This window comes from Sebastes umbrosus, chromosome 2 (assembly GCF_015220745.1).
Source record: "Sebastes umbrosus isolate fSebUmb1 chromosome 2, fSebUmb1.pri, whole genome shotgun sequence".
Taxonomy (NCBI): Eukaryota; Metazoa; Chordata; class Actinopteri; order Perciformes; family Sebastidae; genus Sebastes; species Sebastes umbrosus.
In genome coordinates this window covers 16650079-16673475 of record NC_051270.1, presented here as the reverse complement: position 1 = coordinate 16673475, position 23397 = coordinate 16650079, and the positions used below count along the sequence as shown (strand labels likewise).

At 40.1% G+C, this 23397-nt stretch overlaps 1 protein-coding gene and 1 long non-coding RNA gene across 5 annotated transcripts in view; one reads left to right on the top strand and one right to left on the bottom strand.

The window, feature by feature from the left end:
* The window catches only part of kif26ba (kinesin family member 26Ba), a 105258-nt gene that overhangs the window by 17823 nt on the left and 64038 nt on the right, over nucleotides 1–23397 (bottom strand). The window contains exons 6-12 of the mRNA XM_037751182.1: nucleotides 15259–15477; nucleotides 13279–13372; nucleotides 8565–8710; nucleotides 7570–7686; nucleotides 6361–6547; nucleotides 4598–4817; nucleotides 422–593 (exon numbers count right to left, since the gene is read on the bottom strand). Of these exons, the coding sequence (XP_037607110.1) occupies nucleotides 422–593; nucleotides 4598–4817; nucleotides 6361–6547; nucleotides 7570–7686; nucleotides 8565–8710; nucleotides 13279–13372; nucleotides 15259–15477 (1155 nt within the window). The remainder of the gene's footprint in view (nucleotides 1–421; nucleotides 594–4597; nucleotides 4818–6360; nucleotides 6548–7569; nucleotides 7687–8564; nucleotides 8711–13278; nucleotides 13373–15258; nucleotides 15478–23397) is intronic.
* The window catches only part of LOC119477222, a 71151-nt gene continuing 61696 nt past the window's right edge, over nucleotides 13943–23397 (top strand). For 2 of the 4 annotated variants that reach the window (XR_005204205.1, XR_005204203.1), the window contains exons 1-3: nucleotides 13943–14102; nucleotides 15273–15483; nucleotides 21385–21458. This is a non-coding gene — a long non-coding RNA (uncharacterized LOC119477222). The remainder of the gene's footprint in view (nucleotides 14103–15272; nucleotides 15484–21384; nucleotides 21459–23397) is intronic. The other 2 variants (XR_005204202.1, XR_005204200.1) reach the window with 1 other exon arrangement.

Genomic DNA, 23397 nt, shown 5'->3' with positions numbered 1-23397 from the left:
AAGGATGACATCCACACAGATCCTGGTAATGCATCTTGCGCCAAGTAAGATAAGAACTTTAATTTAATTCATTCCTATCTCTATCACAAACTGCCATTTTACGATATCTACTGACTTCAGTTTTATTTGTGTCTTTAGAGCTCTGGAGCCCTCACAACCTTTTTCTTCAGCTGAACAATTTTGAAATAAGTGAGCGTGAGAAGTGAAGGTGTCATGATGGAAAGGGAGAGGAGGTGACAAAATGCACATGAACTCCGGAAATAAAACATTATGCAGTGCAATGTCTAGATTATGATCAGGATGTCATTAATTAACAACACTTAAATGTTCATCTGTTTTAAGCATCTTGACAGTGACTGTAGTTGTCTTTACCTTGAACTTAATGTACCTAAAGTTTTAGTTTTATGAGATTCAAACTCACCACTGTGACTTTAGTTTTCTTCTTTTTCATGCGGAGGACGCGGGAAGCAATCTGGATGGTGGAAAGGGTTTCCGAGAAATCTCTGGGTGAGGCAGAGATGTGAGCAATCATGGTGGTCCGGCAGTTCATGTTGCCTAGCGACTCCCTTAGCAACATGGTCAGCTTGCTGTCCCTGGTAACACACATACACCGAGATGTGAGCACGAAAGACACGTTGGGAACGCACGCAGTCACTCAAACATGTGACGAAACTGGTCGATTCTCCAACAGGCACCCACACACATATGACATTTGACAAAAGATTATTAATAACTCGTCTTGGCTTCAGTCTACGTAATAATGACACAACACTAGACTAACATGTTCATATCGATGCAGCTGAAAGATTCAAAAGGTAATTGTTGATTATGTTTATTGATCAGTGCTGCTTAAAGGTTTGTATTTCAGGTGAAAGCTAACACAGTCTTAAAAGAAGCACTCTGGATATTATGTAGTCTAATATTGGGAGATGATCTATCTCCCTGAGAGATTATGCCAGCAGATGGGAGAATAAAAGTAGGCTGTGTGTTTAAGAAAAGACTTTCTCCTGGGTGGGCTACTGCAATCATTCATAGCCTTTTGTGTGTGTGTGGGTGTGTGTGTTCATGTGTGTGTGAGGCCTGCAGGCTGACAGTGAGTAAAGCTCCTCTGTGGCCCACTACCTCACGCTGCTGTCCCCCTTTCCTAAAAATACAGCCTGCAGGCATGTCTCACACACACGTATGTGTACATTCACATGCACACAGATACATACACACACGTTACGTATACTGTACACTCCTATCTTGACCTCTTCTTCCTCATCGATGCTTCACTCCTCTCCTCTCTTTCTCTGTTTGCTGCCTCAGGCTTCAACAAACCCTTCTCTCTCTCCTGCCTCGGTCTATCTCTATCTCTAGATCTCTCTCTGAGATTAAAGTAGGTAAATTCATGACTCATGAAGTATTCATTTGCATGTTAATTCAAGTGCTGGGGACTTTGGATTAGATCTTACCTCCCAGCCTGTGCTAGATTTATTACCGTTTTTTTTTTTTCCAGGGAAGACTACATGATGCTCTCTATGATTAAAACTATCCTATCATGAAAGCAGCATCTAAATCGACCATTATTACAAGATAATATTAGGACCTTAAGAAGCAGATTTGTACTTATGTATGACTGAGTTTATAAATTAAGAGAGACTTTCCTGGAGTGCGCTTGAATTTCTATGCTTCTATTGCTAACAATTGCAACGGTCCAACGGGATATTGGAGTGCTTGACTGTGTCCCTGTAGTGTCTTGTATGACAAACTCCAGACAGTGTAGGAGTGGGGGTGTCAGTGGATATATTTAGGGAGCTGTATGAGTTTGCCAAGAGAGAGATACAGCAAACCAGATGGAAGTGGTCTGATTTCTTGGACAAGGAGCTGTAGAGCGTCCCTGATGGGAAAGGGTGATGTTTACTGAATGTGAGAAGAGCCTTTAAATCTCCATGTTGTGGCTGAAATGTTGTCTGTCTGTCTGGCATCACGCTGAGATGCTTGGATTCATGTCTGGGAGAGAGCCAAAGCGTTGATTTTGTGGTAACAGACAACTGTCTGCCCCTTTTTTTTTTCATGAACTGGGAAGCTACAAACACACGACAATGTCTACTGATCAACTGGCATAAAATCACTGGTTACCTAGCAACAGTACTGGAACAGGACTCGGATTATAAGAACAGGACGGGACGCTCTCCCAAAAGTAATGAAACACCGGGAGACAGGCTTTAACTGTGATGAAATGAATGGAGCAGAATTATTGGACTCAAAAACTGGATTTTAACACATTTTGGTTTTGCTTCCAATATTGTCACATCCCAGGAAAGACTGTAACTGTCATACGGTTAGTCAGTTGGTCATTTGGTCCATCTCTTTGGTCCAGATATATCTCAACAACTATCAAATGGCGTTCATGATCCCAGATGATTAAACCTACAGTATGACTTTGGTGATCCCCTGACTTTTCCACTAACACCACCATGGGGTTGACATTTTTTAATTCTAGTGAAATTTCTCAACAACTATTGGATGGATTGCCATGAAATTTGGTACAGATATCCATGATGCCCTGAGGGTTAATCCTCATGACATTGATGAAAAAGATACTTTTCCTCTTTAGCACCACCAGCTGTTTAACATTTTGACTTATACAGTGAAATATCTCAACATCTACAAGATGATGTGGCAAAAATGTTGGTACATTTTGGACATTCATGGTCCCCATAGGATGAATTGTAAAAACCTATGATCCTCAAAATTTCACATTGTTGAATACTTTGCTTTAAGACCAAATAGAGTGGTGCAGGAAGTAGTCCTAAAACTCTGAAATGAGTTAGCATTTTAGCACTTCCGGTTCCCTTGTCAGGAAGTCAATGGGTCTTTTTAATGAGTTTTTAGTTAGATGCTGAAATAAGGTCTGTGCTTAACGCAAGCATAAGATATTTCAACGTTTTGTTCCTCGATATAAAATACAGTCAGTAAATATCCCACTCGTGAATTTTGAAGCTTTTACATGTCTTAAAAAGATGCTTGCTAACAAGTGGCTAAATGAGACTACAAAGCATCAGCACGCTGGCTCGTCCGCCTTTACAGCCTCGTTGTGTATACTCGCGTTCATGAGACCGTGATGTAGTTTGTCTATAGCCAAACGTTAGCTTTTTACTTCTGCCGATCGCATTTACACTTCAAAAATCATAAAAGTGGTGTTCATTTGTGGAGATTATCTTGTTGATCAAAACGTGTAAGTATCATAAACGTTTATTTGCCACAGAGCTTAATTTCTGCAATAATCTAAAACCCAATGGAAAGATCCCATTGGCTTTTTGTTGAAGGAACCAGGGTGATGCTAACTTCCTGGTTGGTATACAAAAATATGTCATCCCTGCAGTACTCTATACCTACAAAATGAATGACATTCCCATCAGCCCCAGCTGTACCTACTTTGTATTTAGTGCTAATTAGATCCTTTTAGCATGCTAAACTCAGATGGTTAACAATGTATATTATCTGCTGCCTTACCTGCTTAACAGTGTCATTGCTAACATGTTTAAATTTAGCTCAAAGCCTACTTGTACGGCCTCACAGAGCTGCTAGTATTGCTGTAGACTCTGGTCTTGTTTCTCTAGTGCTGTTTAGATTAGTCCAAATGCTAGCTACCTTCAAATCCTTGTACTGTATGATGACACTGACCCATCTTTCTCTTATATTCCAAAGAAGAAGATAATTGAGCTCAAAAACACCACCAGCCAAATGTTTTATTCAATAGCTATTAGGTAGTCTCATATATCTTCCTGACTGTAGTGACACACTCCACCCTTCTCCACTGATATCCACGTTGGCTTGTGCTCCATGGCCTTCGCTCAGTGACTTGTGACTCTGTGGCGACCGTTATGTTGATGATCCTTGCTTCTAGAGAAGTGGCAGTAACACTGCATACATTGCTAAACCAGTCCAAATCCCCTGACAATCCGACAACAGCCTGAGTCACCAGTGCCAAACCAGACTCAGCTCAGCTTTGCTTGCAGCTTCAGTGTTAGGTAGCAGGTTGTTTTGCAATGTAAATGCGAAAGCTGGTGATTAAATTAACCCAGCGAGAAGCACAGAGCTGCAAAGCCCTTAAGGAGAGTGGAGGAGGAAGAAGGAAGGAGGGAAGAAAAGAGGAATTAATGGATGATAAGGTAAAATGAGGACACTCACAGTTCGGTCCATATAGTTACTGTGCATACTGTGTACTAACTGGGCATACTAAATGTTACTACAGCAATTGTGATTGTTTTCCTGTTTCATTTTATTTTATTTTATTTTATTAGTCTACTGTTTATGTCTGGCTGCAGTCTCTGTCGGTGTTATCTCTCCGTCTCTCCTCTCTCTCCTTGTTCTCACTGCCAGTCAGTTAACCAGCAAAGTGAATATGATGAATATGTAACAGCAGCTGTTGTTGTTTATAACATTAAGTCCCCGAAACCTGGAGCAACTTAAGAGATCTCTCATTTGCTTTCCTCTCCTCCAGCTCCAATACATCCTGCTTTCCTCCTCATTACACCCTTCACCCTCCTCTCCTCCTCTCTCCTCTCCTCTCCTCTCCTCTCCTCACACACACATACACCCACCACCTTACTTGTATGGGATGTGCTTGCTCCCGTTGACCAGGGCCAGGATCACGTTGCCGAGGGCAGATAGAGAAAGGCACAGAGGGGCCGAGCTGGGTGAAGAGTTGTCCCTGCTTTTTCCAGCTCCTCCTCCTCCTCCTCCTCCTCCTCCTCCTCCTACTCCTCCAAGTACTTTGACATCACAGCTGCCAAGGTCCAGCAGGTGGAGGCGACTGCGACCTCCTGACACTAGCAAAGTGAGAAAATGGTAAGGGGTACGGATACAAGAGAGGGGGTGAAAAGATAAGTAATAGAATAAAGTCGAGGCAACATTTAATATGAAAAACAGTCTTGTATTTATGTAGTGATCATTCTGTAAGTTTACCACAAAAAATCCTAATGAGCCTTTAAAAGGTGCTCAATAAAGAGATGACTTGATTTGTGATGGAAGATATTGAACTAGTTAACTATATCATAAACAAACAAACAATTTCTGTGTTGGTATTTTCAGGAGTATAGACCAGTTAGTTAGAGAGTACAACGATTGAATGTACCCCTCAATATAGATAATCTCCTAAATTAATCATAAGAATGTGTACCAACAGGACCGATGGTTGTAGCTTGAGTTTTTCTAAATTCTGTAGAAATCTAATGGTAAAACTAGTTCTCTAAAGGTTAAGATTATCAAAAATTGCAATTATGTGAAGCAAACATAGCTGAAGATATGTTGTGGTCCCACATTATTTGTTTATGTCTTCCTCAAACATCCTCAGTGCCTGCATGTATACACCAGGGTTATTATAGTAAACTAAAACTGAAACTAAAATGAAAATAAGCAGTGACAAATATTGTTAGTAAACTGAATAAAAACTAAAACTAAACTGAAACAATATTATCTGGTTAAAAAACTAGTGAAAATAAAATAAAAATAAACGTAAATTCATTTCACTTTTAGTTTTTTGCTGCTGCTGAAAAAAAGGAGACGGCATGAATTTCCATCAACTCTCGTGACATTGAACCACAGAAATTGAATGTTCTTGACCTTCCAGGAGATATCAATGTGTCACAATCACTTCACATCGAACACTAAAGCGTGAAGATTAAACATTATGGCCATTCCTACACAATTCTCCAATCATGTACTTTGTATGTGTATGTAGCTACATACCTCTGAGACATTATACTTAGCTATAACATAAACAAACTAAAACTACTGTAAAACTAAATAACTAAAAACTAAACCTTTCTGAAAAACTGAAATTAAACTAAAACTAGCAAACACACTACTAAACGCAAACTAAAACTAGACTAAAATGAAATGAAAAAAATCAAAACTAAAATAAAATAGAAACTAATTGAAAATTAAAAAACTATTATAACCTTGGCATACACACATGCGTACATACAGACAAACACACATACAGTTATTGATGTAGACATGAGTGCATGTGTGATATGAATATATGAATCAATCTAAACAAAGAATCTACTGTATATCAGGATCATACAGTATGTATGTGCACAACTCTGTCTCCCTATTTATCCACAGTGACTTTAGGTAAATACATTGATCTATCTATCATTGTTGTGTACACTCACTCCTCGCTTTGTGTTCCACATGGTGAAGCAATATTTCAATAGTAAACAGCCTGTTTGCAGCTGCTTTTATTCTAACATGATTATCAGATGTAGGACTCACAGCAGGCAATGTGTGATGTGATGAATAGTGTGTAGTAGTAGTTTGTTGTTGTGTGTTAATGTTAATAATGACATTTGAACAAACAGTACTTACTTCCTCCTTTGCCTGTCTTTTCCATGCGATACTGGTATATGTGTAACGTAAACAGCATGTGTGAGTTCCTGTGCTCTTCTTCGGTGGTGTTGGGGCGTTGGCTACTGTGGCGAGCTGCTATGGCTGCATCCAGAAACCAGGCTGCCTTCTCCGGGGTCGGAGCACGCAGTTCAGACTGGTTCTGGAGCTGGAGGATGGGTGGGAGGAAAGAAACTGTGTGAATATGAAGGAGGACCAAGAGCCAGACTAGAGGGAAGGTACTGTTTAATCTTAGCTGAGGCTTGATTTACCAAACACTGATAATGCTGATTGATATATATTCAAATAAAGCTTTTTCTAATTTGTCTGCAGGTATGGGCGACAGAAAGAGGGAGGCAGAAGTGAATAAGAGAGATGGAGAGTGTGTGTGTGTGTGTTGTACTGCAGGATATCATTACTGATGAGATTATGTTAGATTAGTTAAGGATTACACAGATGTTCTTGTATCACACCCTATAATCCTATAAACATAAAACAGCAGTGCCACACACACACATATTAGTTCACCCTCTGTCACTCAGTTGGTTGTGGTGCTCTTCTACATGCACACACTATCAGCCTGCCACAGTATGTAGATAATACCTTAAAATGAATGACGATGATAACAATAATTATAATGGTGATTAGATTTAGGGGTCACGTAAGTAGCCTTTTGTCGTCTGAATCACGCTCATTACAGTGGATTGTTTAGCAATCAGTAAATTCAAAAAAAGCTTGAATATAAAAAATATATATTTACTAGTTATTCTTCCATTTTTGTTTGTGTCATCAAGTCTTTACACTTGTTCTTCTTTGATTCTGATGTAGCCGATCAGAAGCTGCAACACTATTTCATGTAAAACAGCTATTTCTGAACCCAGTGTTTTGAAAGATGCCTGGTTTATTCTGGAAGAAAAGTGACTGTAATAGCATACTAAAGCTATCATATTGTATCTGCTGCTCCGAGGTGAGTGCATGCATGAGCAGGCGTGCACATCCCACAGTAGCTAGGACAACAGAGAACTGCCTGAGGCTAAAAAAACAATGGTAAGGCATATTGATACAAGGCCCGAGGCTGTTCAATACACACTCTCGCAGGATTTAATCTACAGCAGCCACAATACATAATCAAACACTACCATCAGCTGCAGTGTGTTTAAATGTGTGTATTTGTGTGTGTCTGCACAGTACCTGCATGCCACAGATGGGGTCCTCAAACAGGTAGACTCCAGGTGACTGTCCATCCTGTAAACTGCCTGTAGCTACTTCAGACAGCAGGTCCTTAAGGTTCTCCTCTTTTCCCCAAACCTACACACACACACACGCACACCACCGAGACCATTTTTAAACCTGCAGTTTTTGGCATCATTGGGCAAAAATTCCATAAAACCTTTGAGCATATTGTAATTCAAGTGTTCTGAGAGATAACTAGACTTCTGTACTTCCTCATGGCTCTGTTTTCAGGCCAGTGACAGGAGACTTTGGCCAATCACAGGTCATTTCAGAGAGGGAGCGTTCCTATTGGCTGTGCTCCGGCTGATGGGCGGTGCTTGGTATTTCCTCAACTGATCTCAACATGGCTGCCGGGTCACAAACTTTCTCATTTTACAGCTAAACAGTACACTACAAGATGTTTCTGAAAACATTTGAGGAGAGAAATAGTCATTACAGTAACAGAATATTCATTCATATTTGATCAGTGCCTCCTAGTTTGACCGTTTGATTAGGAGTTTACGAATGATTGACAGCTGCTCAGGGACGGCAGACTCTAGCTTGGCTCTGATTGGTTGTTTTCCTCCAGTCTGTAAAATCTTGCAGAAGCCATTAGGAGCACCGGAGGACACTGAGGCACATGATTGTTTTCAGATTACCTGTCTCATGCACTACTGTCAGGATATAGTGACCGTTTTATAGAAATAATTTGTTTTAATCATATTGGCTCCATTTCTACCTACTGCTGCTTTAAAGGTAGAGTCTGGCCTTTATTAAAACCTTATCAGAGAGAAGTCATTACTTGTGATGGCAAGTAAACAGTTAATATTACACTTATAGGCAACTGGTGTCAGAAACGATGCCACTACCACTTAGAAAAGAGACTGTTAGTAGCCTCCTTTCTGTCTCAGTAATGGCACCCGTTTAACTCTGAAAGGAATCTTTCAAATTGAGGTCTCGCCAGTGACACTGACCTCGACTGCAGAGACGCGAACAGAGAAGCGAGCTCCTGTTTTCTCCTTCCTCTCATTGATGAGCTTAAACAACCAGGAGATGGCACAGGGGATTATACCCAGAGTCTGGAGAGAGTCATCACGGCCAATCATGGTGTAGGATTTACCTGGAAGAGACAGACGGAAAGACAGAATAGGTGAAGCGTGAACAGAAAAAAGATAAATCAAAAAGAACATCATCAAAAAAGACTGCCAGGGAAAGAAAGTGCTTCGTATGAATAGATGTGTGAAATGTTTGAGTGACTGAACATGCATGTGCACACGTAGCCTCCAGATCTGTCCCTTTGAGTCACAAGATGGTGATTATCCCCGCCCCGCACACGCACACCTGCTCTAGCTGTCAGGAGATCAAACACACACCTAAACAAAGCCATATGTCACACCTAACAATCACACCGACACAAACATTTACACAGAAACAGAGGACATCAAAAGCCTGACTTGTGTGATGTAGGGTAGTTCAGATTTGTTCAGAGATGGAGCACGGAGGGGCGGTTGTCAGCTACACTGTAATTTCACATTGTTCTCTCAAAATGTTTCCTGGAGCGTCTAGGCTTACTGTCAAATCAAAGATGCATTTCATGATTTGTCACAAAAATGTTCAAAGATCTAGTGGAGAAAATAGTAAACATGCTCAACGAAAAGGGTTGTATTTAGTGTCACAAATGGTTTATACCATTAAAGTTCCCTAAAGCAGTGATTCTCAAAGTGAGGTCCGGGGACCCCCAGGGGTCCGTGGCACTCTGCCAGGGGGTCCGCGAAATAATTAGCTATGAATTATAAAATTGGGCTGTATGATTAAAAAGTGCATATCGACAGATGGGGACCATTTGCGGCAATAAAACAAGCATATTGTGTCCATATACTCCCACCCACGTTAGCTTGGGGCCAATAGAAAAGAAATAATTGTTGCACATCAATCTGTCATGAATCAGTTGCTCACTCTAATTTAGACTGGTGTTTAAACATCTGGATTTAGTAGGATTATGCCAATCTTGCTACTGTTCATTTTCTGAAAGCTTTTAAGATTAAGTACTTGAAAAGTACTTGAAAAGTAAATCCTGTTAAGTTGAGTCCAAATGCAATTTTAATAAAATGACCCTCTGTTTAAAAGAATATAAGTAAGGGATAATGTACAGCAAACCGGTCACTGTTGTGAAAATCCCGACAAGGCGATGCATCATCTGAAGGGGTTTATTTCACAACAATGACCTGCTAGCTGTTCATTATACCGCTTATTACACGGCTACTTACTTAAGAGATCAATAATTTGACACAAAAAATTGTCCACCCGAATCCGACATCAGAACTGCGGCCATAACAACGCTCTGTTATACATAGCAACGGTCTGGTATAAAGCAATAACAGATCGTAGAACGCCGTGATTGACCAGTCAGATAATAAGTGGTATTAACATGATTCAAATTGAAATGTGTGTTTCTGTTTATCACTATGAAACAAGTCTGAAGTATTTAGGTTGAAAAGTTTTAGAATAAAAATAGTTCCAATGACATCCAAGTGTACAAATAGTAGTAAGCATATGTTTAATCAGTGTGAAGCGGTCCATGGAAAATGTTCTGCCCTGTAAGGGGTCACTGGCCCCAAAAATTGTGAGAACTCCTGCCTTAAAGCACAATGCTGAGATTCTTCTAGATAAAACCTCAAATTGCTGTTAAAGAAATGTTAAATAATGCATTAAATTCTGCAATCAGCTGTATCAAAATAACTTGTTTAAAGCAACACTGGCTCATTGACTTTGATTTAACTGATTTACCAGTTGATTTCTTTTTATTTAACAAATCTGACTCCCTCAATCAAAACGGCTCTATTATGTAGTACCACTACCAGAACCACAGAGCACTTGAACAACCCTCCTTTCAGGACTGTGTGTGTGCGAGAGTCTTAAATTACACATCTGCGTGAGGATATGTGTTTCCTTCCATTTCTGACTACCACAGGCTGTCAAGATATGGTCAGCCAGCTGACTACTGCACTGATTAACACAACACTGCAATATAGTGACTCTACGCTACAGGCAATAAAGCAGTGTGTGTGTGTGTGTGTGTCCGTGTCTGTGTACTTGATATTATATTATATATTAATATATGTATATTCCCGGCAACTGGTCTCATCAAACAGAGCTCCTGATGAGAGAGAAAGTGAACAGGGTGAGAACATCTGAGAGAAAAAGGCAGCGCTGTGTCATCAGTTCAAAGACATACACAGACAGACACACGCACACACACACACACACACACACACACAAACACACACTCATCATTACTAAAAGATGATCCATCCAAAGCCAATAATCCCATAACCGATACCATAATCCATCAGACACGACTCAAAGCCGGAGGATTCAATTACATTCCTGAATTTCATCCATTTATTTCAGTATCATTTCCCTATTCAATGAAAACCTGGTTACTCTTTGTGAAAGTGTGCATGTGTGTACATTGTGTGCACACCCATATGAGTCTACAGCCAAGGGCCGAAGATAAATGCTCGTTGTGTTACTTTCCCTCATTTTAATTAGGCAAAAGGTAATGCCGTTATAATGCAGCCTCATTAAGATCCATGGCCTTAGGTGAGCTATATCACGAAGAATTATCTCATCTGCTGCCACGGCAGCAGCCGTTTAAACGGGAACAAGCAATGTCAGAGCCGCTCCGCAGCATTAATATCACAGTAAAATTGATTGAAAGAGCAAACTGTCTTTGATGGATCATATAAAAGCACTTGCGATATTAAAGCCAGAAAATTCAGTTATCATTCAACACAATGTAACACTGACAATAAGAGGTCTGTTTAGGGGGCGTGTTGAAGCATATTGGTTCCACTCACAGTCATATTATACACTATGAATCACCATCATGAATCATGAGACAGTCATTCCCATGTGTCAATATTTGAAAGCTGAATGAAAACATGTAAACATGGTGAGATGCACAACAATGATCTCGACAGGCTGTCTGACGTGTACGTCATGCTGGGTTAGTGTCTTGGGAGAGCTGTGGTGATTATATGATATTATGTGCATCTGTTTGTTTGATCTGTCCTACAGTACACAGGCCCTTTGTGTGAGGACGTAAAGAAACATAAAGCCTGATTTAAAGCAGAATGCCTATTTATTACAACTTGGGTATTATGTGGCCATCTTTCCTTTATTATTCCTAGTTAAACTTTGACTTACCATGCTTGCCGTGTTGTGCACACTTTTCCTGTGCAATGAGGGCTTGTTGTTAGTGTGTATAATGCCTTTTTATTAGATCGTACCATGCCCCTAGGAACAGCGCTGGGCTGTGAGGTGATTTTGGCGTAAAGTGGCTGCATTTGGTATTGCAGTACAACTATACTTTGATTTCCCTTCACTTTCAGTTTTACCTTCAAATTAAGTGGTTTAGAATAAAACACTTTATTTGGAGGCAAAACTGAGGTGGTATCTAAACTGATGGTAATGACTACAAAAATGACAAAAATAAGACCCAAGTTGTAAATACTAAATACCAAAAGGAAGAAAATGCGATATAAGTGCCCTCTAGGGGTCCTTCCAGTGTAGAAAACATGATAAACTGTCCTCTAGGGTGCCCTCCAGTAGAAAAAATAATGATTAAGTGCCCTTTAGGGTGTCCTTCCAGTGGAAAAAACATGATAAAGTGCCCTCCAGAATGCCCTTCCAGTGGAGAAAACATGATAAAGTGCCCTCCAGAGTGCCCCTCCAGTGGAGATAACATGATAAAGTTGCCTCTAGAGTGCCCTTCCAGTGGAGAAAACATGATAAAGTGCTCTTCAGAGTGCCCTTCCAGTGGAGAAAACGCAATGCAGTGCAATATAGGCTGCCCTACATGCTAGAAAACTTGCTGCACGCTGGTTCCCCACCACGTGAAGCTGGTGCCCTTTTTATTTTTTCTGCCCCTCGGACAGCCTGAGTCCGCCACTGTACTACTTCATAACTAATTCATAAATTAGTTTACTTTTACAACAGATTTGGCGAGGGATAAAGTCCCAGCAGCACAACAAGGAAACACAGTTTGCATGTTGGTTTTTACATAGAAATTCATCACTGTTTGTTCCAGCAAATGGCTCAGCCATTAACACACAAATGCTCCCTGCTGAACTGCAGCATTTAGATTCTCTGCTTTCGTCCTCTGCCAGCAGTTCAAGGGGACTTAGAAACTCCAACTGGCTGTATGAAGATCACAAGCTAAGAAGGGTGATGCTGCTTACATGTACACGGATAAAAACAACAGGGGCTGACCAAGGGTGTGTGTGTGTGGAGGGTCTTTGTTTGTGCCAGTGCATGTGTGTGGGTCCAGGCATGTAACAGTGTACAGTGAGGGGTCCTGACCCTTTTTAAGACAGCTTCTCTAAAAACCAGCTTCAGAAGGATTAGAGAGAGGGAGAAAAGAAGACAGAAACACAGACAGAGCAGACTGAGAATGCTTTCAGCTTCAGCAGACACTAATCCTCTTCTTTCTCTCTCTGATAGATGAGAGCCAGCGGAAAGACAGCCAAATGAAAGACTGACACACTGACGGTCACACACACACACACACACACGCACACGCACACACACACACACACACACACACACACACACAGTATAGATGACTCACGAGCCACACATGCTCTGATTTTGTAGTCTGCGTGCATGTGTGTGTGTGAGAGTTACCCAGCTTGGAGTGTCCAAAGCAGAAGACGCAGCCATCTGCTCCGTTCACCACCGACTGAATCACCTCGGCAACCGTTCCCGCGCACACCTCCGCCTAGCAACGGGAAGATAGAGAGAGATGAAGGAAGAGGGTAAAGAAAAGCATAAATATCTGAACGTATAGATAGACAATTGGGCTGCGTTCCAAATCGCATACTTTTTCTTGTTACTTTTAGTATGTACTGCAGCAGCCCTTACAAAGTACGTACTGTTGCATGCAGTATGCATACAATTGGGACCTACAACTTCATCATAACATTGCACCTTGAACTTTGACCATCTTGCTCATATATCCCCTGTGTAGAGGATTGTGGGTCAGAAAAGCCAGAAAAGCATGCTGGCTTGCATACTGCAAAATATGACTGGATGTAGTAGGACATCCTGGTACTTTTGGCATGCTACATTTGACATACTATGTATTGGACATACATAGTCTGGTAGTATGGGTATTGGAAAACACAGTTGGTGTCATGGTCCTGGGTTTTGATTGTAGTTTGTTTCCTGTTTTATTTTGAAAGTCATTCTCCCCATGTTTGGTTTTACTTCCTGTCTTTGTGTGTTTTCCCGCCTTTTTGATTGTCTACCCCGCCCTGATTAGTTTCACCTGTTCCTAATTAGTTCTGCACTCACCTCACCTCTTGCTCACCTGTCTCACTTCCCCCGTTAGTCAGTCACTTTTATACCACCTCAGTTCCTTTGTTCTTTGCAGGTTCGTCTTTCATCATTGGAGTTTGTTTTGCCCGTTACCCGCCTGGTGTTACCTGCCTGCTTTTTGGACTCTGATTGTAAGCCTTTTATTTATTGAATCATTGAACCACACCAGTCTGCCTGTCGTTGTCTGCGTTTGGGTCCTCCCTGCCTGCTCTGCTCTCCAACACTCCAACAATACAATGACAATAGGTCCGTTAGAGCAATGTTAAAGGGATATCTTTGTAGTAGCCATAGAGAGTGTTTACATTTGAGTGACAGACAATCTAGAAATACATAAAAAAAACAAGTATAATAGATGATGGGTGTGTTCCTCATTAGTGTCACTAATGCTGCATTAAGCGTTAACACTAAGCAGAATGGGAAGAATGAAAAAGCATCCTGTTATTCTGACTTGGGAGTATTTGTGCATTATTCCAAGATATAAGTTACTCCTATTGCTAGCATTTTAGTCACACTATGCATTAAAATTAATCCAGAAATAGCTATTTTCATTACACAGCAGTTTTAGTTGGTTGACTAGTGAAACCAAAAACAAACAAAGAGCATTTAGCTCCTTCATTTGTAATTAACTCCATCAGTGCTAAAGTAATGACATTTTAGGACAGTGAGCTAAGCATAAAGACTGGAAGCAGCGAGAAACATTAGCTAGCGTGGCTCTGTCCAAAGTTCAATTGTGGTTATTTTTTGTGGGGTGTTACATGCTGCTGCCATGTCTTGGTCGGCCGCGCGGACTTCATGGTGCTCGCAGCTGGATTTTCTCTAACTTTGGACAGAGCTGCTAGCTGTTCCCTGTACCCTGCTTTGAAAGCCGCTGGGTGTAGCTTCATATTTAGCATACAGACATTGTGGAGAGCGGTATCGATCTTCTCATCTAACTGTTGACTGACTTTTGGAAAATGAATGAGTGTATTCCCCAAAAAGTCGAATTGTTCCTTTAATATTGGATTTTATTGAGATGTAAGTGCCACTAATGTTGGCTTTGCAGCCCGTTTGTCACCAGTCTGTTGACATTTCTGTAGATTGTTTTAGCCAAGTGAGATATTTTAGCAGAGATTTTAAATATCTACACCTTGTAATCTGATCCACTCAGCCACTCACTACAGTATGACGTCAATGTGGCAGAAGTCCAGCTTTTTGTGTATATCTGTCATTATTTTAATAAAGGTTATGTTTTGTATAAACATCACATCCAAGTCCTTTATTTTGTTAATTCACAATCTTTTCTCTTACCTGTGATGCATCAGGAGCGAACGCAGCATCAAAGGTGAACATCTTTGGAGGGACCTGATTGGCTCCCGCCTTTTTCTGGGAGGCAGCGCTTGGCGACTGATTGACTGAGGGGTCCATGATGGTGATTTGTTTCTTCCTGGGGTCCACTTTGAGGAAGGAACTGGACTCTGGAGCTGCGTCCGACTGAGACACTGGGCAGACACGCACCATCACTTTCACCTGATGGTAAGACACAGAAAACACATATTCAGATAGTGAAACACCAGCCTGTTCTTATTCCAACAAACACGAGGCTTTCATCCAGGAGGCCGCTGTTTGTGTCCCGTGCATCACAATCAGCTGTTCGTTCATGTCCGATGTTCACAACGTTCATCATCATTTTCACTTCACAAACATAGTAGTTTTAAGCCCAACCACATTGTTTTTTTCCTAAACCTAACTATGTGGTTGTATTGCCTGAACCTAAGCACGTGTTTTTGTTTAATTCACAACATTAAGCGTGTGTTTACTGTGACCGAAAAGTGACGCCGAGTAGTCTGACCAAGTGTCAGTGTGTGACAAGTTGGGATGAAAATGCGTTGGAAACAACAGAGTTGAACACAATAGGGCAACTTAATCCCTCATAACTCATCTTATCTATTTAGACTCTCAAAGAGTCACAACATTCAGCTATTTAGTTCTTTTAAGACTTACATGATATATGTACATGCTCTCTCATCAACTTATTCACCCCAAGTGCATCTTCTCCCTTCCCTTCATTTACCTGTCACTCTTTCGTTATCTCTTTCTCCCTCTATCCTAAATCCCTTCCTCCTTCTCTCCTCACACCTCCTGTCTACGTTCAGCTCGCTGCCACATATCAAAAGCCTGAAGTGCAGGAATCCTGTTTTAGCTTTCTCTCCTCCTCTCACTCTTCCTTTCCTCCCACTCCTGTCATAAACTGTTAGCATCCACAGTTTACCGCCTGACAGCTGCTGTTGTTTTCTTTGATATCAGAGGAAGCAAAACGCTGCGTCATCGAATCTGAGTGAGTTCCAGAACATTTCACCGTATTAACAACCTTTCCTCTGTTAGTTAAAGATGTTTTAAAGTTTGAGGTACTGTCTAGCAGTTTATTATTGATCTCTTGATCCTCCTCTGGCTCATTTGGGTGAATTGTCTCTCTTATTTTGATCTCTCACTGCTTCCTATATATCACTCTCTGATTCAGTCCGTCTGTCTTCTTCTCTCCATGTTTGTCACTAAATCTTTCTTCCTGCTACATGCTACATGCTTATCCAGGAGATTAAGCCCAGATTTTCCCTTCTGACAATTGAGAGAGAGGCTTGGTTAAAGCAGATGAATGGTGCAGAGTGTCAGATGCAATGAGAGCTTTATGGATTCAGTCTTATAACCACACAAGCTGTCTGAGAGACTCATCATCAAGTATATTATAATATTTATTTACACTGTGACATTGGATGGATTCAGAAGTCGGATAGTGATAAAGTACCTGAGTCTGTTTACTTTTAAGAGTTATACTTTATACTTTGGTGACAGATTTCTTGCTTTCAGTCACCCTGAATTTCCCTCAACAACTTTGCATATCTCCTTTCCAGTGTTGGGCTGTTACACATTACGTAGTGATGCATAAATCCCTTAAATAGTGGAGACGGGACCGCAGGGTCTCGTCTTCTCATTTTTCTTCTTCTCATTTCTTCTTGTTCTTTTTCTACATATGTTGAATACAACCAATGAGTGGGTTTGGAGGATTTGGAGTCAAAGGCAACTTTGACGGAGCTGAGCTGAGTAAAAAAAGTAAAATAACGTGTAATGTAACTAATTAAACTAATGTAACTACTTCATCAATGAGTAATGTGTGATGAGTAATTGATTACAGTTGAGCTGCAACAATTAATTGATTAGTTGTCAACTATTAAATTAATCACCATCTATTTTGGTAATCGATTCATTGTTTGAGTAATTTTTTAAGAAAGAAAAGTCAAAATTCTTTGATTCCAGCATCTTAAATGTGAATATTTTCTGGTTTCTTTACTCCTCTCTGACAGTTAACTGAATATTTTTGAGTTGTGGACAAAACAAGACATTTGAGGACGCAATCTTGGGCTTTGGGAAACACTGATCGACAATTTTCACCATTTTCTGACATTTTATAGACCAAACAAATAATCAATTAATTGAGAAAATAATCAACAGATTAATCGACAATGAAAATAATTGTTAGTTGCAGCCCTAGATTACAGTTTGCGAGTAACTTTCACGACACTGCTCCTTTCTGACATCAACAATATCACAGTTGCCATGTGATGTCTCTTTGTTGTTGTCTTGTCACATGCAAACGTTATGTCTCAATACAGGCAATTACCTTTTATTCCATGACTGATCAAATTTGCCTCCAGTTCTTCAGATGCATTTAAATTGTTATGAAGATTTTGATAACTTCTTGAATTTTAGTACTTGATGATTTAAGTTCCTGGGACTAAAAATAATTTTCTAGTAAAGCCACTATTAAATGTTTCCTCTTATTTAGTTTCCTCACAACCAGCTCTTGCTGCTTTCTTCAAAAGCTGAAGCTCAGACTGTTTGTCAAGGAAGTAAAATGAACAGACAGAATCGGCAAAGTAAAAAATGTAAAAACATGGGACAAGCTGAGCTTCTAGAGTTTCCCATCTAACATGAACAATGACCAGACTGTAAAATCTGAATCAGTGGCAGTTCACGGTAAATTGGCTACAGCTTTGAATGCTGACGGCACAAAATATGTAGATTGTTTTGGACAAGGCAGTTTAAGGCATGACAGATGCAAAGAGCTGAATGTCCCATAAACGGCAAATCAGCTGACAGTATACAGTACACAGGCTGATAGTTAGAAGATAAGCAATTTCTCATCCTTACATTCCTGACGTTGTGAGTTGACAGAAACTGAATAAATGCCTCATTAGTTTTGGCCTCTATGAGATGAGACTGTCTCAATTTGGAAGGCATTGCGGGTTTAGTTTGGCCCTTGATCCTCGAAAGAACACAAATGTATGGACTACTTCTTTTAAAAGATCCAAACTATGAATCAAAATTCAGCATCTGTGTGAACCCTGCCTCTCAGTGTGGTATTGAGAATCAAAGGATGGATGGATAATAGTGTAATAGTATTCAAGTCTGCAGAAGTAAAAGTCCTGACATTTATCATAGATTGATAATACACAGGATACTCTGTTATATTATATTGTTACATTACTAAATGTGTGCTAACTCAACCTTATCTGAGTGCATTGTGACAAATAAAAAAAAAAAGAAAGAAATGAAATCTATTTTTAATTTTATTTTACCATGTGTTTTCTAAACTAGGAAGGATTTTGTCGACAGGTCTCAGAGGTTCAGGGCAGATGAAAAGAGACTAGTGTGTTTATGTGGCTCCTAGGAGGGAAGGAGAGAGAGGAGGAGAGATCTTTTTGTCTGTTTGTGCTTGTTAGCACAGATGAATCATCGTCTGAAGTGTGATTCAACACTGCGCTTCCAGTTAAACGCCACCATGGGATTACGAATCTCACAGTAATCCCAAAACACTCCCCAAACCTCTCTGCACTCTGAGATAGAGCCTTCACAGAATAAATGGAAAACTGTTTGTGAGTTAAACTATACATTTACTGACAGACCCATTAGCTGTGATTATAAATACAAATGGGTAAACAAGTCAGTAACAAGAAGGAACATATATTTAAATCTTTGTATCATATGTCAAATGTAGAGCATAGTATATTCATGTTTGAGCTTGACTTTATTCCTCAAGTAAATTGGATTATTAATTAATTAACCTCCACCGCATTACTGTGCTGCTAGATAACGTCAAACATAAAGCAATTTTCTACAAAAGAGATAAAAACAAATGGTACAAATTATTTGCCATAAATGATTTAATGGCCCTGAAACAAAGAGACAAAGGCAGCCAGAACAAGGTCGTGTTATACTGAACAAACGCACCTAGAATGATAAGTGTTTTATAAAAAATGAAAGCATAAAAGCCTGCTAGTAAATAATATACTGCCACGTAAAAAGCACAAAGGCAAATAACGTTCGAAGAGCTCTTACTATGTTGTGGTTTATGTGCTCTTTCTTTCTCTCTAGCTGCAACACACAGACACAATACAGCACATTAACAGGCTTTCCTTTGGTTGCATCATTAAATGACCATAGGCCATTTGAGAGAGTTGGTTCAATAAATTGTGAGTGAGTGAGTGTGTATGAGAGAGTGTTTGTGTTAAAGTCTTTCTCAGATGAAGGTAATTACACTTGTGTGTAAATTTAATAGTGTGTCCATAGACGAGGGTGTGAGATAAACTGAGACGCCGTCAGAATACAATAAATTTGTAACCTTGGTGACCTGGGAAACCTCGGATACTAAGGCTTAATGTCAGGTCAAGAGTTCTATAGCACATCCCAAACACACACTCACACTTTTCAGTGCTACGCCCTCTCCTGACCCCAATAAAAGAGCCCTTCACATCAGTAAGAGCCTGGGGGGAAGGATTTTACTGTTGCACACTTTACAAGGCGTAACTCATAAAGTCTCCCTGCCCCCTGAGAGCCCATTTCTTCCTCATGTCTAAGAGTGTGAAAGGTAAGAGGGTTGTCAGTGTGTGTGTGTTTGAGATATAAAGGTGGACATGGAATCACATTATGGCCTCCATAATGTGATTCCATGTCCACCTCTCAAAATATTGAGGTGGTCATTCAAGGGGCCATTAACCTTCATTCTCCTTTTTTCAAACTATCAAAGCTCTGTGGTGATGACCAACATAACAACATCAGGGAAACTGATGCATCAGCACAATTATACCACCTTTAAAGATACAGTGTGTAGGATTTGGCGGCATCTAGTGGTGTGGTTGCAGATTGCAACCGAGTACCCCTCCACTCACTCCTCCCTTTCCAAGACTACGATAACGTGAGCCGCCGAATGCAAAACCGTGGTAACGTCGTTCACTACTACTTTAGGAGCAACGAAAGTCGTACAGCGGCTGGCGGCACCATGGTTTTGCACTCTGCGGCTCACATTACCGCAGTTTCACAAGCGTGTCGGAGAACTGTGGTGGCCTTCAGGTAACGTAAAAACGTGAAAGGCTCTCTCTAGAGTCAGCGTTTGGTTTGTCCGTTCTGGGCTTCTGTAGAAACATGGCAGAGCAACATGGCGGACTCTGTGAAGAGGACCCGCTGCCTATATGAAGGGCTTATTCTAAGCTAACAAAAACACAACTATTCTTAGTTTCAGGTGATTATACACTAATGAAAACATAGTTATGAATATTATATTTCAATTCAGCTAATAGATCCACTGAAATGTTACACACTGTTCCTTTAAGAGATGGATATGAAAATTACCTTTGGTCTACAGAAACAAAAAAAAACGAATGTAAACTTTTGAACCTGAGTCCAGCTCAACTGTTTGTCTGCATGCGTGATCAAACCCACTCCCACAATACTCTCAGAGGATCATTGGCCTCGTTCCACTGGTGAATCAATACATGTGGCAAAGTGCTGCAGTCACTATGACATACAGGGACACATGCAGGAGGAACACAAAGCTAATGGACCCTTTGTTCTTCTAATGAAAAAGAAGGAAGAGAGAGAGAGAGAGTTAGTGGTGTTTGTTTCAGAAAAGAGAGATGAAGGAAACTAGTGAATGACTTTATTGATCCCGAGAGGGAAATTAAATCGTCATAGCAACCAGATACATTGACAACAGGTACCTGAGCACAGCTAAAGATGACACTAAAATGAAGAAGCAAAAGAGAGAGAAATATGTCATTAATAACTCTCCAGATACTAACAGTGTGTCCACCTCCCCGATGCCTCCATCCCTCTCTTGTTCTCTCTGCCCTCTTCTCTCTCTGACTCCCACTTCCACAACACCTATACACCTTTCCCTTCATCAGTCTCTCTTCATGTTTGAAAAACATCGCATTGCTCGATAGCACTGTCCACCCACTCCATTCCCACTGCTCCCTCCATTTTCTCTGTGTCTCATCTCCCCGTCTCACTTCCTCTCCCAGAACAAATGACGAGACAAATCACAGTCTCTTTCCTTGTTTCCGCTCTAAACTTTCCTCTTTTCTCTCACACTTCATGCTGCAGTGAATACTGATGAAAGGTGGTGAGCTGCAGAAACGAAGGCTAGGAAAAAAACACGAGGAAGAGATGCTAGAGAAGTGAGTGTTTCTTTGACTCTTTTTTTCTCTGTGAATATTTAAATTCTAGTTGATTTAGAGAAGAATTGATATCTGGGCTCTGCAGTAATGTGTGTCTGAGCATGTATGTTAAACATAGGAGTTAAACTACCACTGTGTCTGACATATAGGTCTGCTGATCACGCCTGGAACAGCTTGGCGGTTCATTTCCATGCTAAAGGGTACATGCTATGACAGATGTTGAGACAAGGAGTCATGCTTTTCTTTTTTTCCTGAGACACTGACCTGACCTCTAATTCCCCCTCTTGGCTACAGAGCTTCCTGTCCCTCCTCTTCATACACCACACTCAGACACAATGAAGTCTTTGAGCCAATTTAAGTGAAGGAATTCAGCTAAACAGCAACAAACAGGTCGGAGCTGAGAGGAAGATTGTTCGATAGCCCCTCACAGCAGTGTTTCATTACTATTGGCCGGAAAATCAATAAGAGACCGAGACTGAGCTCTAATTGGTTCCCAAAGACTGCAGAAACACACATTCGTGCAAACACATGTACAGAGAGATAGATACAAATACCATATGGGAATAGCAAGTTTAGGCTTCAGATCAATTCTAATTTTAACTAATTTATTCAATCCAGCTCAGCTCACAGTATCGTCAGTGGAGGTTCTGCAGAGATCTTTCAACTCTGAGGTTTGAATGTGTGTGTAGTAGGACAAGGATGAGCCACTATATATTAGATAAAACACCTTGTTTATACCAGAAATGGTGAAATAACAAAGCAATGTAATTTTTGATAACATATTACTGGACAGTCCAAGTTAACTATGTACACACTAACAGAATTAAATGTCACAAAATGTGACTTGCATATTTGGTCTCAAGTGACTTACATGATCTAAGCCCTCACTCAATAATAATAAATAATGAATTTAATTTATATAGCACACTTTAAAATACAGCAAAATCTCAAGGTGTTTCACACAATATATATGTATAGATAACTCCACCTGCATATATCATTTGTTGTTTATAATACTCTTATACAAATTTTTAATACAATATTTATCAGTATGCAACTTATAGTTAAGCTCTTATTCATCAGAATATAACACATGTCGATCATTTGCACTTTAATTACAATCTGTATATATGTATATGCCTATGTACATACTGTACACCAATTTATCCTCATTTGTATATATTGTCAGCACTTTACTAGTTTGCACTCTGGTTAGATGCAAAACTGCATATCGTTGTACTTGTACTATGTGCAATGACAATAAAGTGTAATCTAATCTAATCTAACGAAGGGTAAAACAATCACAATACAATGTTAAGACAATTTACACAAGAAGGAAGCAATTAAAAGCGTAAAAATAGGACAAATAAGATTATAGACAAATTATTTCCTGACATAAGTTAAAAGCAACTAAAATCATTCAGTGTTTAACATGAGAGGATGAGGCTGCTGATATTCCTATTGTCAATTCCATAAAAAGACCAAAGCCTAATAAAGCTTATTCCTCTCTTCATTTACCTCCAAACATGATTAAAAACACAGTAAATAATACATCCTTCTTGATAAATACATAAATATTCGCATCAAATGTGTAGCTGAAAATAGTCCCCTAAAAAGGCACTATTTACTCCTGTTTGAGTAACGTTTGCTGTTTTAGGAAATTACTTGGCCTTGACACTCCTACTTCCATCGTCAGCTCCAGAAAAAACAATGTGTTTAATTTATGGCTGGGTATCGTTTAAAAAATTACAATGCCATTACCAGTACCCTTAAAGTGATACCGATACCAGTAGAGTACTTCATTCAATACCCATCATTTGAATGGAAGCTGCAGACATCTCCGTGTTCAGAGCCGTATGCAGGCAGGCAATCCCCGCTGTATGGGTTGTACTGTACCTGCTGCGGTAGTGAGTCAATCACACGTCACATTAAATCGAAG